At 42.6% G+C, this 16,448-nt stretch overlaps 13 protein-coding genes across 13 annotated transcripts; 6 read left to right on the top strand and 7 right to left on the bottom strand.

Moving 5' to 3' along the window:
• Positions 1 to 163: 163 nt before the first annotated feature.
• FA14DRAFT_161315 (uncharacterized protein) lies at positions 164 to 1,194 on the top strand. Its single transcript, XM_025499058.1, has 2 exons — positions 164 to 616; positions 684 to 1,194. Exons 1-2 carry the CDS (start codon positions 296 to 298, stop codon positions 1,068 to 1,070), a joined length of 708 nt encoding a protein of 235 aa, XP_025353796.1. The 5' UTR covers positions 164 to 295; the 3' UTR covers positions 1,071 to 1,194.
• Positions 1,104 to 1,733, bottom strand: FA14DRAFT_190641 (Pcc1-domain-containing protein). Its single transcript, XM_025501809.1, has 2 exons — positions 1,629 to 1,733; positions 1,104 to 1,565 (listed from the first exon to the last, which is right to left on the bottom strand). Exons 1-2 carry the CDS (start codon positions 1,694 to 1,696, stop codon positions 1,244 to 1,246), a joined length of 390 nt encoding a protein of 129 aa, XP_025353795.1. The 5' UTR covers positions 1,697 to 1,733; the 3' UTR covers positions 1,104 to 1,243.
• Positions 1,734 to 1,838: 105 nt separating this feature from the next.
• FA14DRAFT_147372 (uncharacterized protein) lies at positions 1,839 to 2,687 on the top strand (the record flags this gene model as incomplete). The annotated part of the gene is made up of 2 exons (XM_025497348.1): positions 1,839 to 2,088; positions 2,173 to 2,687. 2 exons carry the CDS (start codon positions 1,839 to 1,841, stop codon positions 2,685 to 2,687), a joined length of 765 nt encoding a protein of 254 aa, XP_025353794.1.
• A 199-nt stretch (positions 2,688 to 2,886) lies between these two features.
• Positions 2,887 to 3,866, top strand: FA14DRAFT_190639 (uncharacterized protein). The gene has a single exon (XM_025501808.1). It carries the CDS (start codon positions 2,916 to 2,918, stop codon positions 3,747 to 3,749), a length of 834 nt encoding a protein of 277 aa, XP_025353793.1. The 5' UTR covers positions 2,887 to 2,915; the 3' UTR covers positions 3,750 to 3,866.
• Positions 3,867 to 3,904: 38 nt separating this feature from the next.
• Positions 3,905 to 4,666, bottom strand: FA14DRAFT_104964 (uncharacterized protein; the record flags this gene model as incomplete). The annotated part of the gene is made up of 3 exons (XM_025495723.1): positions 3,905 to 3,990; positions 4,066 to 4,326; positions 4,408 to 4,666. Coding segments are annotated over 3 exons (606 nt in total), but the record flags the coding sequence as incomplete, so codon positions are not given.
• A 265-nt stretch (positions 4,667 to 4,931) lies between these two features.
• Positions 4,932 to 5,890, bottom strand: FA14DRAFT_62766 (uncharacterized protein). The gene is made up of 3 exons (XM_025502588.1): positions 5,478 to 5,890; positions 5,212 to 5,414; positions 4,932 to 5,140 (listed from the first exon to the last, which is right to left on the bottom strand). The coding sequence occupies exons 1-3, from the start codon at positions 5,701 to 5,703 to the stop codon at positions 5,039 to 5,041; spliced, it is 531 nt and encodes a 176-aa protein (XP_025353791.1). The 5' UTR covers positions 5,704 to 5,890; the 3' UTR covers positions 4,932 to 5,038.
• A 59-nt stretch (positions 5,891 to 5,949) lies between these two features.
• FA14DRAFT_161311 (S-adenosyl-L-methionine-dependent methyltransferase) lies at positions 5,950 to 7,180 on the top strand. Its single transcript, XM_025499057.1, has one exon. The coding sequence runs from the start codon at positions 5,988 to 5,990 to the stop codon at positions 7,116 to 7,118; it is 1,131 nt and encodes a 376-aa protein (XP_025353790.1). The 5' UTR covers positions 5,950 to 5,987; the 3' UTR covers positions 7,119 to 7,180.
• A 38-nt stretch (positions 7,181 to 7,218) lies between these two features.
• On the bottom strand, positions 7,219 to 8,019 carry FA14DRAFT_113267 (SNase-domain-containing protein; the record flags this gene model as incomplete). The annotated part of the gene is made up of 2 exons (XM_025496004.1): positions 7,219 to 7,351; positions 7,415 to 8,019. Coding segments are annotated over 2 exons (738 nt in total), but the record flags the coding sequence as incomplete, so codon positions are not given.
• A 1,189-nt stretch (positions 8,020 to 9,208) lies between these two features.
• FA14DRAFT_109384 (SRF-TF-domain-containing protein) lies at positions 9,209 to 9,515 on the bottom strand (the record flags this gene model as incomplete). The annotated part of the gene is made up of 2 exons (XM_025495875.1): positions 9,209 to 9,364; positions 9,429 to 9,515. Coding segments are annotated over 2 exons (243 nt in total), but the record flags the coding sequence as incomplete, so codon positions are not given.
• A 2,046-nt stretch (positions 9,516 to 11,561) lies between these two features.
• FA14DRAFT_62726 (uncharacterized protein) lies at positions 11,562 to 12,586 on the top strand. The gene has a single exon (XM_025502586.1). It carries the CDS (start codon positions 11,720 to 11,722, stop codon positions 12,464 to 12,466), a length of 747 nt encoding a protein of 248 aa, XP_025353787.1. The 5' UTR covers positions 11,562 to 11,719; the 3' UTR covers positions 12,467 to 12,586.
• Positions 12,587 to 13,020: 434 nt separating this feature from the next.
• Positions 13,021 to 14,040, bottom strand: FA14DRAFT_62734 (uncharacterized protein). Its single transcript, XM_025502587.1, has 2 exons — positions 13,476 to 14,040; positions 13,021 to 13,415 (listed from the first exon to the last, which is right to left on the bottom strand). Exons 1-2 carry the CDS (start codon positions 13,830 to 13,832, stop codon positions 13,119 to 13,121), a joined length of 654 nt encoding a protein of 217 aa, XP_025353786.1. The 5' UTR covers positions 13,833 to 14,040; the 3' UTR covers positions 13,021 to 13,118.
• A 120-nt stretch (positions 14,041 to 14,160) lies between these two features.
• On the top strand, positions 14,161 to 15,032 carry FA14DRAFT_62693 (uncharacterized protein). The gene has a single exon (XM_025502585.1). The coding sequence runs from the start codon at positions 14,241 to 14,243 to the stop codon at positions 14,949 to 14,951; it is 711 nt and encodes a 236-aa protein (XP_025353785.1). The 5' UTR covers positions 14,161 to 14,240; the 3' UTR covers positions 14,952 to 15,032.
• FA14DRAFT_190631 (putative RBG1-ribosome interacting GTPase) lies at positions 15,033 to 16,382 on the bottom strand. Its single transcript, XM_025501807.1, has one exon. The coding sequence runs from the start codon at positions 16,218 to 16,220 to the stop codon at positions 15,114 to 15,116; it is 1,107 nt and encodes a 368-aa protein (XP_025353784.1). The 5' UTR covers positions 16,221 to 16,382; the 3' UTR covers positions 15,033 to 15,113.
• Between the last annotated feature and the right edge of the window lie 66 nt (positions 16,383 to 16,448).

The following is a 16,448-nucleotide window of genomic DNA, read 5'->3' as shown; positions in this document are numbered from 1 at the left end:
ATGTAAGAAGATCGACAGTTTTGAACGGTTAACGTCTGTGTGTCAGAGGGCTGAACTAGCGCGGCGCAAATTGAGGAGATGCGCTGCGTTGACTGTTTCACTGCTTCTATGCACATTCGAATGCACAATTGCATTTTATTTTAGCACTTTTATACACGGATTAGGCCTTACTCACAAGGGCGAACATGAGTGAAAGTAGAAGATAAAAGAGAAAGAAGAGGGGGGAGAAAAGAATTCATATCGGTCATTTAGTAGTTGTCTACCATCTTTCCTCCATCTTGTATGGTGATCAAAGATGTCACAATCTAATCCTGCAAGTCAATTAGCACCCGAACGTCAACAAGGTTCATTACGATTAGCATATCGTAGATCAGTCGTTGCATTACAACAAGCATTTGGATGGAAAGAACAACCAATCTTAGTAGAAGAAGAAGGTGCAGGAGAAAATGATCCACTTTTACAGAATAACAATGGAGAAGGAAGTAGTCAAGGTGTAAGACAACAAGGTGGTACATATGGATCTGTGCTTGACCTTCCACCAGATCAAAGAGTTCCTAAACCCAAAAAGATTCGTGGTCCCGTTCGTGTGGAAGCAAAAGTTTGGTTTGCCAATGAGGTGAGTAGCGATGCTGATAGCAGAGAATCAGAGAAGGGAATGACTGACCTTTTCTTTCACTTTTTAGCGTACATGGATCTCTTGGTTGCGTGTTTCACTTTTGATCGGTTCTTTCAGTTTGGCGATGTACAATTCTGCTTCATTCTTTAGCTCTCATCCAAGCGAGCCATTCCCACCCGGACAAGAACCTGGACCTGATATTCCACGAACATCACCAAACGGTTCAACGATTCGTACGTTTGCAATCGTTTATGCACTCATCAGTGTTTTGACTTTAGGATGGGGATTGTTCAATTATCATCGTAGACTATATCTAATCAGAACAAAGTATGCCGGTGATTTTGATGATCTTATCGGTCCTCCTCTCATTTGTGCTGCTTTGTTCGTTGCTGTTTTGGTCAACTTTATCGTTCGCGTTCAACAACATAATATCGAAATGGATCATGGCCATTAAGGCTGCTGCTATCTTTCACACAGAATATCTCATGCTCCTTTTCTATGTACACACAAATCCCTTTCTTGCTCACATAGCTGAAATTTGTTCTTTGCATGCTAATAATACATTTTGTACAAGATGATAGTAGAGTGTGAAGCGGAAGGGCAGAATAAGATCCGATCGTTCTCCCTTCATCCAGCCCTTCCAGTTCCATTCAACTCAAATTCAGCTTCAGTGATTGGCTGAGATGGTTGTTGTGTAGATTGCTGTGATTCTGGCGTGAAAGCTTCCATTGTTGCGATCACAAGTGAGATACTATCCATAAGTGCATTTGTGGTTAATCGTAATTGTCGTATTGATCTGCAATTGATTTGAATATCAACGATATCGGATGTTTGTTCTGTGATCCTATACCGTATTGTTGAATCTATCGGTTTTAATTCTTTGTCTACGCTCAATACTCGATAGAGCTGTTGAGCGGAAAGGGCGGTTGGCATAGGTATGTTGAGTGTTCTGTATAGGGGAGATCGTTTTTGTTAATATGTGTGGTGATGCGGCATTGTCACTACTACCTACAGCGTATGCCTTAGCTCTGGATTGGGTAGAGCATTGTATTCAATTGGTGCCCATCTCATCTCAGCCATCTTGTTGATTCGTTTAAAAGAAGGTCTGATTGGCGTGGAGGCAAAGATGAAGAAAAGCGCCGAAAAAATAAAAGTGTCTGGTAACAAAATTAAACATTGGCACGCGTAAATGCTCTCTTTCATCCTCTTACTACCAACGACAATGTCTGAGTATCAGCAGAATGGATCATCCGGTGCTTATGCATCTGGAGATCCTTATGCTCAGTTCTATTATTGGGATACAGCTACCAATAATTGGGCTTTTGATTATGATGGATATTATCGAACGTACGGCTATCCGCAAGCTGGAAGCTCAGCAAGTGCAGGCCCATCGACAGGTTACGATAGCACATATGCAGCACAAGCATTCCAACAAGCAAGCGCATATGGTGGCAATAATACAGCATCTGGAAGTTCATATTCAGGATCAAATGAGACAGGCTTTAATGCAGATGGACAAGCTGAAAAACGTAAAAAAGTACTTGCAGGACCAAAAGATGCCGATGGAAATCCGATCGCAGGTCATTTGAAAAAAGGCGAGACACGTACGACAGTGATACGGAAAGGTCCCGGCAATCATCTTTATGAAGATTTGACGTTGTTGGAATGGGATCCTACGCATAAAAGACTCTTTGTTGGCGATTTGGGAAACGATGTGACGGATGAAATGCTAACGAAAGCGTTTGAAAAATACGCCTCTTTCAGTAAAGCAAAAGTGATCAGAAAGAAACAAGACAACAAAGCAAGAGGGTTCGGATTTGTTTCTTTTGCCGATCCGCATGATTTCTTGAAGGCATGGAAAGAGATGGATGGGAAGTATATCGGCTCACGTCCTTGTAGACTTAAACGTGCAAATGAAGAAGTTAATCCGACAACGATCGGAGCACGAAAGGATAAACTTCTTGCTGCAAATGCAAAATATGACGCTTACAAATTCAAATCAAAGATGGGCGGAGCGATCGGAGGTGATCTACGCAGACATGGAATAGGTAAAGCATGGAAGCAGAAATAAAGTACATTGTAACATATCATACACAATAATACCATGAATTGATGCCTTGTGGAGCAATTTGAGGAATTCGGGAGGGTGTTCAGCTTTACACGCTTAAGAATGCGTGTCCCAGCACGTGTTTTAATTTTTTTGGAATTTGTTTAAAGTTCCGCTTAACAATATTGTTGCTGCTTCTGTATGCATCACTACTCTTTGATATGGTCTACCACCACCCCTTCTGCGTTCAAGATGCCACTCAACGCTACCACATACCTAGAAAGGCACGGATGGCGGGGCAAAGGTGTTCCCTTAGATGGTGAGAGCGGAAGAGGGCTTAAAAAGCCTTTAGCCTTACCGATGAAGCGTAATTTGAAAGGAGTAGGGAAAGAAAGAGATCGAGCAGTAGAATGGTGGGATTGTTTATTCGAAGCAGGAGCGAAGAAATTACAAACTGCACCAGCTGTTACTTCGAAAGAGACTGTTTTGGAAGATGGCACAGTCGTCTTGAAGCCAAATCTTGCTACATCTTCTTCGATCTCTTTGGCATCTTTGGCAAAACGAGAGCATGCAAGGAAGTTATTGATGAGCGGATTCGTACGTGGAAGGCCCAATGAAGCATATGAGCAACAGGTGAAAGATCTTGAGAAGACATTAGCCGAACAAGATCGAGAACGCCTTGCAGCAAAAGAAAAACTCGCACAAAAAGCAGATCTGATCAATGGCCAGAACGAGAAAAAGACAAAGCATCTAGAGAAAGCCAAACGAAAAGAAGAGAAAAAGCTCGCGAAGAAGATGTTGAAAGAGCAAGGCGAGAAGTCCAATGAGGAAAAGGATGCCAAGAAGAAACGAAAGAGGGAAGAAAAGGCTGCTATTAAAGATGTTAGCCAAACGAAGAGTGACAAAGGCTCAGCAGAATACGAAGATCGCGCTGAGAAACGTCGAAGGAAGGAAGAAAAGCGTAGACAGAAAGATGAAAAGAAGCAGAAAAAAGAATCCAGAGAGAAGAGTTCCGATAAAGCCGACAAGGCAAGTCTGAAAGCGGACAAGGAGAGCAAGAAGCGAAAGAGATCATCGAAAGACTAGAGATAGACGTCCGCCATATACCCATGCAAGGCATCCTAGATTGTACTTTTAGATATGAAATTGCTGCAATTGTACTATACACATTTGTTGAATCGGAATACACATTTTTACACCAAGCCAAGCGCTACTTTTGCCTCTTGTCCACCTTCAGTATCCAATCTTACGACTGGCTCTGGTCGTTTGGAAAACAAAAGTTTTTTTCGAATGATGCAAACTACTTCCATATATGTTGCCGTCTGACCTTTGCCATAGAGCCACTCATCCTCATCGATGGCCGTGTCTGCTTCTTGGGCAGAGGCTGTCTTCTTTTCCAGACCGGCTCCTGTTGCCCTCCGCTTGGAAGCAGGTAAAGGTGAGCTATAGTCTACTTCACTACCTTGAATTCTTTTCATTGGGATCGGGCTGCTGCTTGGTATGTCGAGCGAAGTACATTGGCGTTCCTCATCAGTTCCATTACACACTCTCTTTCGTGAGATTGTCGGTGAATTAGGCTGATCCAGATCATTTGAATCCAAAGGAATAGGCGTAGGCGAGGAGGGTACATCTCCTCGATCCCCATTGAGCGATATCAGAGGTGCTGGCGCTTGTTTATCGAATCGTGTGGGTGATGATGGAACATCGACAGCTTTTCGATTCACGTCAGAATCTTTCAGAACACCAGCTTCACCATTTGTTGCAGACCTCTGTTTCTTTTCTAAGACTGCCATAGGTTTCGTTAAGGAAACGATCTTTCCTTCCAATCGATGATGAGAGATCAAAAGGGTTGGACGATCTTCTCTACCGGGATGAAATTCAATCTTTGCCAATGCTTGTCCGCCTTTTGGATCTGCATCATCAATTTCTAAACTTCCTTGTAATTCAATCATGACTAATTCGTTTGAAGGAGCAAGTCGAACGAGCGGCATAGGCATGTGTGATAGGTCCACCGTCCTTGATGAAGAGGAAGCCTGTGATTGTTGATCTGGAACTAGTATGTTGACCCTCATTATTGCGAATGGAATGCTACCGATTGATGAAGGTGGTAAAGGGTTACAATAGTTCAACTTTGAAGAGAACAACACTTTCAGCTTATGCATTTACACGCACTTTCTTACACGCGTACACAAGCTCTCGCGTCGCGTGATACCTAGTTGGGTGAGTGCGGGAAGGCAACGGTGTCTCGGGATAACATCCATAAGTATCTTTCTTCAGCAACGATAAGGGAAGGTAAGGTGCACACTAGGTCTTTTAAGGTGCCGTTCAGTTGTCTGTTAAAGTGATCTACATACTGATAATCGAATCTTCTCTTTCTATAGCTTTGATTGAACACTATTATCAATCTTTGTGTGTGTTCCTGAAGATCCACGGACAAGTCTTTTTCCGTCTTTTCCATCCTTTGTCCATATTTCGCACTATAGGAAAAGATCAAAAGAGGTATCAGTATGATGATAAGAAAGTCTCTCACATGCCCATATTAACTCACCGTAATTGCTGCAACACTCTTTCCAATGGCCAATGAAGTACATTCAACATCAATATATGAATCCACTGGGATCGGGGCTGTAAAGATGATTTGCATTGATTGTGATACACCCAACATTGACCATGGTTCTCCAAAATTACTAGAGGTATGAAGGTAGATCACCAAACTTGTGAAGCAGTCCATAATTGTTGTTTGTGCACCTCCTGTTGGATGGGAAATGTGTGAGTTGCAATCAATATCACCAAAAGCATTAAACAGTTACTTACCATGTAGATTACCCAATTGATTCGTCATCTTTTCCGTTACTTTCATTTCAACTACAACTTTACTCTTTTTTAAATCTTCCGATCGTTCAGCAACGAGTAACCTAGCGGATTGTTGATCGATGCATGATTTACTGAACCCAGGTGAAGTTTCTTCTCCCATTGCTTCTATCATATCTACTATTTGCTGTTTAGCAGATTCGATTGACTGTACGTTTGGTCTTGGCATCTTGAATGATTTTTGCTTCTTTTGTGGTGTGATGGTGATCGAAAAGGAAGAGACAATAATCCCCGCACTTCTTTTGCTTAAACTCGGCTTTAATCTTTACCGATTACAACTTCCCTTTAACGCGGAGCTCGGTTTGGGTTGAAAGCCGCTTCCTAACAAAAGACAACGCGTATGACCAAACTTAAAGCGGAAATCGGATAAGCGTAAGAAGACTTTTTCTCATTTAATCAAGATAAGATATATGTAGTTTACTCCCAACGCATACACTATTGCTGGCGGTCATCATGACAGGCTCAATCATGGGATCAATCCTTGAGATTGCATTTACCATTTTGCAACAGCTAGTACTACTACCTTTGACCCTGCTTTCATTCTTCACCAATCAAAACAGCAAGAATGAAGAAAGTTATTCTTCTTTCGATCATTTAGCCCTAAACGTAAAACGTCCACAAACAGAATGGTTGAACATGGGAGATTGGACAGACGTTCAAGATGATTTACCGATGGCATGCAGACAATTATGTGAAAGGCTATACTCAGAAGCGGACATTCGACCTGGAGCAAAGATTCTTGATGTCGGACATGGTTGTGGTGATTCGTTGTTGTTGTTGATGCAAAGGTATAGACCAAGAATTTTACATGGCGTCACGTCTTTACCTTCTCATGCACAAAGAGCCAGGAAAAGAGTGCAAGATGCACAGCGATCAACAAACGGCAAAGCTCAAGAGATGGAAGTGGAAGTGCATTGTGATGATGCTGTAGCACATGTAGAAAGATTGGCAGAATTAGCACAAAAGAAGCAAACCAATGGCAAAACTAGCTCTCGCTTACAACCTCTTGATGGAACAGAAGGAGAAGAAAAATATGATTTCATCTTTGCACTCGATTGTGCTTATCACTTCAAAACCCGTCAAAGGTTCATCAATGCTTGTCATTCTCTCTTGAAGCCTGGAGGCACGTTAGCTCTTGTGGATCTGATCGCTACGCACCCATACCCTCTCTTGTCACCGCAATCGTACAATAAAACCACAAGTGAAGCCCGATTTAGTCCAAGTCCATCAATCAAACCACCAAAAGTCACAAAACCATCTCTTTTGGATTCCATAAAGCATTCTTTCGTTCTACGCATGGTCAAAGTACCTTCCGTTAACCTCATTTCGGCAAATACTTATCTTGCCCAATTGGATCAAGCCAAATACGATGATGTTCTCATTCAAGATATTTCACATGCCATGTTCCCAAACTTTGCCAGATTTCTCAAACGTCTAGGACAAGGTGAAGAACAGGCATGGCGTGGTGGCGGTAACTTACAATTAACCGCTTTGCGTGCTTTCGGTCATGTTGTCGAGGGTTGGGCAGAAGGTGGAGATCATGGAATGGTACGAAGTGTGATTGTTGTAGCAAAGAAGGAGTAAAGCTGATGTGATATATTGAATACAATCTACTGTACAATACAAAGTCATTAAAAAAGTCGTCATCATGTGTGCGTGTGTGTATTCTCGATTCTTAATCGGAGGATTGCTGTTTCATTCGTTTCTTGTAGTCTTCTGGTGTTTCAAAATTCTTCAAGCTCCAAACACCAATCTTTTTTCGCTTTGCTCGTGCCATCGCCCTTCTCAATCTTGCTTCTCCGGAAAGTGGTATTAGTCTGTCTAACAATGCTTCTTTTGCACTTGCTTCACTTTTTGACTTGCTAGAGTCTACACCTAACAATTTTCGTAAAAGTTTGGTAATTGGACCTGCTGTGCCATATGCTGCACCTGCTTGGGAATACACAGTCGCTAGTCCTTTTTCGACCAAACGCAATGATACATTCGTCCTGCCGAATATGTATGGCGAGTGCCAAACGTACGGCGTTGCAACTAAGCGCTGATATTGATCGATATGAGCCATCTGACACCATACTTCTTTGCCAAGCACCAAGCTCTCCAACTCTTCCTTTGCTTCTTTTGAGAACGGTTGAGATGGTTTTCCAAAATGAGAACTTTCTGGTGCGTCTGCGCCTGCCAATCGAACGGAAATCGTTTGAGTATTAAATGAACTTCCTTTTCCGTTCGAGTGTCCATTGATGGAACCCTTTTTGATATTGGCATATAACAAGTGACGATATATAATAGGTCCTGGCGTATGATAGATCCTGAAACCATCTGCGTCCCCAACAGAAACGCATTTTCCAACGATTGTATTCCTCGAACGCATTGAAGACGGTGTAAGGTAAGCGGTTGTAGGGATTCGTTTGAAATACCGCCTGTACGTAAAATAAGAAGCTGCCGTCAAACCAATAGTTCCCAAGGCTACTGTTGCGGGAGATTCGATAAATTTTTTCACTTCTTTTTCTGAAGGTTGTCGTACTTCAACATCATTCACTGCAGCTTGAATTGAAGAAGTTACATCTTCTGCAAGCTTCTTTAGTGAATCTCTCCCATCTTCTGCTTGTTGTCGCCATCCCGACAGTATGTCAAGCATCTTGGACGTGCTTCACTTCTGATGATGGCAATCAGAAAGAAACAAAACGATCGAAACTTTTGCTAAGAAAGGAATGTGATTGTAGAGGAGGAGTTCAGGAGGATGAATTGAGTATCGCGCTTATTCGCTTCTTGTTTTTTTCTCAAGCTCCACCAAAACAACACAAGAAGGCCATGGCACAACACTGGCCGTGTGCCGCGTGTTGGTCTCATTTCATCCCGTCTTTGAATGCATGCACACCAGGCCATCCGAAATGAACTTATTGCTCCTGATCATCACATCACACTCACGCTCACAAAATACAAGAAGTTTGTCAAACATTTCATAAAGCAGTCTATGAAAAAGAAGCAATATTGAAAGCAAAGGAAAGAGCGTTAAAGAGAGCGTGGAGAATTCCAGTGACCGATAGGGGAGGTATATGCATATCATCGTGATTACGAAGGTAGGCGGGGTGAAACCGATCAATCACCAGAAACAGAAGAGAGTATATTAGAGTCGACCAAAGCTAGGGCAAAAGAAGCGCGGAATGATGCAATGAGTAGAATGTAACAAATGTTCACGAACGAGAAAAGAACCGATTGAGCAGATTTGGTATATTGTTTGGCAAGATGCGAGGTGCTAGAAAGAAAATTTGATTTGCAAGTCCTCATCATACACCTCCATACGATCCATACGGCATCCCCGAATCGTGTCCGACCAATTGTTGAAGACCAGCAGTGTATCCGTAAGCGCCTCCCATTCCGTGCATATGAGCAGGCATTCCCATCGACATACCTGGCATGCTCAAACCTAGAAGAGCAGCTTGTTGACGAGGATCATGTCCGAATCCTGTACTGGAGGTACTATATACGGAAGGATTGTTTTGATTGGAAGTTGCGGCTAGATGTTGGGCAACAACGTTATTGAGGTGATCGTTCGAGGAATTACTCATACTCGAATGACTGTTTGCCGTAACAGATGGTTCCAATCTCTGTTGATCGGCTGAGTTGGGGCGTAGGTTATGCAAGTCATCTTCGACACTGCCTCCCATTTCTTGTGGTTCAGGAGCATTCAGACATGATTGGATCAATTCTCTGCCTGCTGGCTGTTGCACGACGGGCGAAAGCTTTGGTGTTGTGAAGGTGTAAACGAGACCCGTTTGTGAAACGATCAAGAGTAGGACTTGTGTTCCTGTGAGTGTAGCCAATTCGTATGCCTAGAAGGAAGAAGAAAAGGTCAGTATCTCCAGCAAGTCATTACCGTTCCCTTCATTCACTTACCTTTTTCATGATACCTGCTTTACGTTTACTGAACGTGATATGCCTTCTGCTATCATCTTCAATAAACTCGATCCTAATCTTACGTCTGCCCGTATGCATATCACGCTCTCCAGCAGCATTGTTTGCACCTGAAGGTCGGCCACCAGCAGCAGCGGCAGCCCCGGCAGCATTATTGGTACTTGCTTTCTTTTGAAGACCTTTGCCTGCTCTTTTACGTTTCTTGTTTCCATTTTCGTCTTCTTCATCGTCATCCTCTTCATCATCTTCCTCGCTTTCTTCCGGGACCAATGTTCCACCCAAGCCAACCATTGGGCTCATATTTGCCGTTCCGAAACTTTGTTGAAGTGCTCCGTTTGCAAGTTGCAAGGAACCATATGGAGTTTGAATGGATTTTGATCCCTCAGCTGGGGCAAAAGCAGCAAGGCCCATCTCTTCGGCTGATTTGGGTATCATGATGAATAGTCGAAATGATAACGGATACGATTGAAAGTCGCAATATCAATTGAAGCAAAGATGTTATGGATGATGAAAGACAAGAGATAGGAGTGATGACGTTTAACAAGTAAAAGCTTTTGTCTTTTGTTTGAGTTCAAAACGCTAATGCATGTTTGCTTATGCTATGTGTTCACGAGGAGTATCAATCGAAAGGGACAAAATGTGTTTATGTACGATAGGCGGGCCAAGGATTTGCTTGCTGAGCAAATGTTAAAAGCCTGCATATGAGAACAGTACATACCATGATAGATGGCTAGAAAGTCCTTATGAACCGAGCTAGTCGGACTTGAAAATGTGTATTGCACACCATAGCAGAGCACACACAAGACGGGTTTAAGTTTGAATGGATATGTGCATTTGATCAACGAAGCTGTGAATAGAATTATTAGTGCTCTTCTAGTGTTACTATCTTTTGCACCCTCTTGATCGTATCGGAGAATAAGAATTGGGCATACCATGTGTGTATGTATGAAGTTTTTCAAGCACAAGCACACTTCACGGGATCACGGCTCGGATCGTTGGCCAAATCAAAAGGCAAGTTTGAAGAAGGATAACTTGCCTTTACTGAGGAATGCCGGTTCAACAAACAATGTTCTAGCCAAGGTGTATAGGACGCCGTTGACTCTAGGCTATTGTCACAATACGAAGCCACAAGGGTGTACGACAGAGAATTGCCTGAAACACAATCTTTGAATAATACTGATCTTTTGCTCTTCGATGGGTTGGGGGATGCGTTGAAGATCATCATGCATACATACCTTCCTTGCAATTTCTGCCACACAAGTTTGATTGACTGATCATGTTCTTTCTCAAGGCATGCATTTGACCATCAACCCTGCTGATGAGCTGGTATTGAGAAAAGGCGTGGGAAAGTGCAAGAATGAAGATTTGAGAGAAAAAAGAAACGGATAAGAAGTTTCATATGGCCATAGAACAGTGAAAGATAATTGAAGGTGTTTCAGAAAAAGTACGCCAATTGCCAGGTTGATGATGAATTGTTGTCATTGTTATTGATTGTGGGCAAAAGTGCATACATTCCACTGTTTTTCTGTGAGGGATTTGGTACTTGCATAAACTGAGTGGTAAGTTTAGTGAAGCAGAGTATTTACACTAAGAAAAATATACTTTCTTTGATGCAATTGACATACCTCGATAGATGGTCGACGCGTTTACATCGCCGATTGCTCGCTCAAGCGCACGCAGCGCCGCCGAATAATTTGAAGCGCGGCATGCATACAACGAGCAGCAGCAGTTGTAGGGGAGAATGCATTTATCCGAATCACCATAACTCGCTCACTCTCACTTTACTTCCATCTTCCGTCTATCGGACATCATTATTACCCCGCATTCACCGAACTCATTTCAACAAATCCAACACTTGGATAATCAATCTTTGGCTTTTCTCTTGGTCAAGATCGGCTGATACATACATACACATATTCTTCTCACGAAAAAGCCAATCCATTGGTAGACGGAGATAGAATTTTACTCTCCGGCTTTTGACAAGATATCGTACGACAAATGAAATACAGAAGAGAACAAGTCTATTATTAGTATAATTGCCTTTCTGAATTGCCCTTTCTCTCGGATACTCGGAAGTGCTTATCTGGAGCATCCATTGTGTACGTTCCCGACCAACGTCAATCACAGATTTCAGCCATCCAGCATTTGCCGCTTGTACCTTGGAAATTTCAAGATTAGAGTTCTCCGACAATCTCTGTAAAGAACGGTCGTTCTTGACAGCGAACCGAATAAGCATTCTGTCCGGTCACCGATTACGACAATTCACTTCCACAATGCCGGCCATTCGAACTTCTCGGCCTGACATTATCATCAGGGTTCCTAGGGCTATCAATCTACCAAAACAATCGAAAGAAACGGAAGACGGCAGCGGAGAAGGAAAAGAAGATCAACAATCAGCTGATCATACAACACAAATCGCCTCACCCTACAATCCAGAGGCTTCAGGGTCAACACCTTCGCGGCGATCTGCTTCACCAGTAAAAGGAGGACGATCCGAAGATCATCTGCGAGTAGGTCCATCAACCGGAGAAGCAAAAGAACAAAGCAGTATCCCTCCCTCAAGATATCAATATGCCAGTCAAGCAACCTCTTCAGCTGAATGGAATAGTTTATTGATTTGGGCAAGAAGACAAAGAGGTCCACAATGGGATTCTGCGACTGGAATGTGGCAAGTTGATCAAGGTTCAACGGAATATTATGCGTTTAGCAATGATCCTGCAAGACATACAAAACTTTCATATAATTTGCATCAACATCACGAAGCCGATCAAGAGACGCAAGATGGCAACTTAACACAAGATGGAATGGAACAAGATTCAAAAGCATCGATGCCTGAAGTAGGATCAATACAGGGTACTATGGACGGTCATCATCATCCTGGTCATCATGATTTTCATAATAATACACCTTTTAATCTTTCTAGCTCAGCCGGAGGAGCAGGAGGTTCGATACCGATCGGATACAATGAAGATTCTCCACCGCCCATGGGTCCTGGAGGAAGGCGAGCAAGGGCTCGTTAATGGTCATGATCGTAATTGTATAATAGTGTCACATATTGAAATAGAAGCTTATTCTGGGGTTAATGGCTCAACGCGCTTTAAAGGGCGTATGCACACGTGATTCGCATAATTTTTAATCAGGGCGTTGGCAATTTTAGATTTATAATTGGAGTTTTGCGTTTGAATCATTCTTACTTCTCTTCTTTAACGCTTAGTGTCAAAAGACACAGACCCCGACTGCTCAAAAAGCACCTCTTCATTGAGATGGGCTCTCTTTCTTTTCTTTCGAGAGAGGATTTTGCGGCCTATCCAGGACCGAATGAGGCCGTCATAGCAGATTAGTATCGGAGATTCAAGAGCCAATTTTTCATAAGTTGGTCGTTCGTAATTCGGCGATGAGACTTGGGTGCGTGAGGTAATTTGATTCACCTTTGTTGTGTAATCACATGAGCCATCTCGCAAGGTTTCGTTGCACATTTCTTTTTTCTTGTGTGTGGTCTATTGGGATGATTTGATTTTTATAATGTACAGTGGAAATGATGTAACAACATGACTCAGAATCAATTTATCGAATGTGCTTCTTGCAGTTTCGCATCTGCTAATTCACCTTGAAGCTGTCTTAGTCCTCCAACTGATGCTCCTGCTAGCGTTCCAAGCAGCAGTGATCGTCTAGCTATCTGTCCCGGTAAGCGATCTGATTGAGAGAAGAAGATGTCAGTATGAGTGCATATACTCTTTGGTTTGATAGCCACTCACATAATATAGATGCACCTGTTGCTATTCCCAGACCTGCAGTTGCACCGTCTATCCATCTTCCATTCCATCTTGGATGTATGTTCTGCGATTGTATGTAGGAATTGCGTACCTTTTCTACACCTTGCTCGATGGCAATGTATGCAAATGTCCATAATCCAACACGCAGGCCCGCTTTTGCGCCACCCTTTGCTCCTCCTAGCAGCACTTTGTAGTTCTGTAATTTTATATCAAGTCAGTCTAATGCTGCAATACTTCAATATCACCCTCATCTCACCTTTGTTTTGTTGTAAAAGTACCATCCTTGTACTGTATTTGGCCTTCTATGTGCATTCTCTGCCATGAATACCAATCCTGATCGTGTGGCAGCAGTGTAAAAGCCAGCAACGAAGCCCAAAGTAGCGCCTGTCATTGGAATTGCCATCTCTGGACCATGTCTAAAGAAATCTTCTTGCTCTTCGTTCATATCGTATTGCGAGGAGGTCGTTTGTGGAGTAATGATCTCTGTTTGCACTTCAGTAGCTGGGAGGGTGCTTGTTGATGATGATGCGCTTGTGTTCTGTATTGCCCCGCTGTCTCTTGCTTGTGTGTCTGCCTTTGGCTTAGACTGTAGCCATGTTGGTAACCATGTCATGATCTTGTATGGTAACGGATAAATGCACTTTATCGCTTATGACGGAAATTAGCCAAGCTTAAGTCAAGTTACCGCACGAGAAGAAATGCATTTCCGCGCGGGCGCATTTGCTTAATTGATTACCCTTTTAGTACTGGAACTAAAGAGTGAGCAAGAGCACACAGTTTAGTAGCATGATCTTTTTGCGGGGTTGCCCTTTTAATTAAAGAAAGATTTTTGTGGCGCCGGCGTACTGCCTCAATGATATTCTTATAGCCGGTCTTAAAGTATTCTTGGCCCGGACCGACAGTAAGCGTTGGCTGTTGAAGGGATGATTGACAAGAATAAATGCATCTTTATCACCACCACCGTCACCTCCCTCTAACTTTGTTCACCCTTGACAACCTACTCTCAACCTCCTTTCTCATCATGACTGACGTAGCTGCTCGTTTATTGGTGGAGTACACTCTCGCACTTCAACGAAATCCATTAAGGACAAAGATGTACACTTCAGGTACATTAGCAGCTTTGGCCGAAATCCTAGCTGGAAAATTTGCGGGAGTGGCTCCTGCAGAAAAGAAACTTCCACCTGGACAAGTTTCAGAAAAAGAAGCAATCAAACAACAACCTTTACGATTTTTAGAAGCAATCTTTGCTCATTTAGGTATTAATAAAAGGGCTTTGCAAATGTTCATTTATGGTTTTGCAATCAGTGCACCTCTTGGACATGTTATGACTGGGGTATTGCAGCGTGCATTTGCTGGAAAGACAACAGCCCGTGATCGTGTAATGCAAATCATTACTGCAAATTTGACAACAGCAGTAATCAGTAACACAGTTTACCTCGTTTGCATGGCATACATCAATGGAGCACGCAGTATCGATCGTATTATCGGCATTTGGCGTTCTTCATTCATGTTCCTCATGCGTGTCACTTGGCTCACTTCACCAATCTCAATCGGTGTTGCACAAAAATACTTACCGCAAACTCTATGGGAACCTTATTTCGCTTTAGTTCGTTTCTTTTTAAGCACAGCTTTCAACACAATCACAAAGAAGAAACAAATGGCTTTGCAACGTAAACAACAAGATGCAACAAAGGATGAAGATTTGCGTAAAGGTGCCGCTCAAAAGAAGTGAACGAAAAACTCTTAAAGTTAAACTACTTGTATCATTTCATAAGTATCAGATCACGATCTTATTCACGACTTTCATCACAGCATATTGTCTGTTAATCAATTTTATTGGTGTAAATACAATGGTAGAATCGGTATCGGTAAGCAGAGATTTTGAGTGGGATATTTAGCGCTTGAATAGCGTCACAACGTCTTCGTCCATCAAAATATGATCGACACCAACTCTCTGTCCACGAGGATGTTTGGAAGAAGCACCATACACCATGGCAAATTTAAGTTGTTTAGCGATTTCCTTGTGAATTGCATTGGCAAAGTCTAGAACGCTGGACTTGCCTTGTCGTAGCACGACTGGTTGTGAATAATCTGGTGGTGCTTTGCTTGGTTTTGTGTATACACGTACAAGCCTCAACTCTTCCCACATCTTTTCCGTCAACTCATCGATATTTAGCCATTCTTTCGAACTGATTGGAACAGAATGGGGAATCTTGTATAGGAGGTCCAGTTCTTCAATGGAAATCTGGTCGATCTTGTTCAAAACATAAATGCAAGGGATGTATACTCGGTTTCCTTCAATCACATCAATCAGTTCGTCCACTGTAGCATCTTGTCGGAACATGACACTGGCACTGTTGATCTTGTATTCGCTCAAGACTGCCTTGACTACATCATGATCGATCTTTGTTAGTGGGACGGTATGTGAGATCATCACTCCTCCTTTGTCCTTCTTTGTGATGGAAATGTTCGGCGGCTGCTTGTTCAAACGAATTCCTACACCCTCCAATTCTTTTTCCAACTTTGCTTTATCTGCCAATGGTTTACAAACGTCCAAAACCATAAAGATCATATTACACGTCCGCGAAACAGCAATGACTTGTCTACCACGACCTTTACCATCCTTTGCACCTTCAATAATACCGGGCAAATCTAGAATTTGTAACTTTGCTCCATTGATGTCCATCGTTCCTGGAACGGTTGTCAAGGTTGTGAATTCGTATGCTGCTGCTTCGGATGTGGTTCCAGTCAAGCCCGACATTAATGTACTTTTACCCACACTTGGAAATCCAATAAAACCAACACTTGCAATACCCGTTCTTGCAACATCAAAGCCTTGTCCTGGACCACCGCTACCGCCACCTGAAGTTGGGTTGATTAATTCACGTTGTAGCTTTGCCAATTTGGAACGCAATTGTCCCAAATGGTATGATGTGGCCTTGTTCTTTTGTGTTTTATTGATTTCATCTTCGATCTCCTTGATCTTTGAGATGGTCGTCATCTTGAACGAGAATCTTTATTTGGAGGGCGATCAAGATGATGGAGTGGTAAAGATGACGTTGATGGCTAACGCTAGTCTGCATGTATTCGAATGCACATCATTAAAGATTTTGAACTGCACAACCTCCAGATTAAAATCACGTGAACCTTCTGTTGGCGCAACCCAAAGCGTGTTCAGCTTTTGCTTTAAGAACGCGCAAGCAAATTGTTTGACTCGTTCTTCTCTTCT

The sequence above is a fragment of the Meira miltonrushii genome, assembly GCF_003144205.1.
Source record: "Meira miltonrushii strain MCA 3882 unplaced genomic scaffold FA14scaffold_3, whole genome shotgun sequence".
NCBI classification, from domain to species: Eukaryota; Fungi; Basidiomycota; class Exobasidiomycetes; order Exobasidiales; family Brachybasidiaceae; genus Meira; species Meira miltonrushii.
The sequence above is the reverse complement of the archived record's forward strand: the minus strand, read 5'-3'. Positions and strand labels throughout refer to the sequence as shown.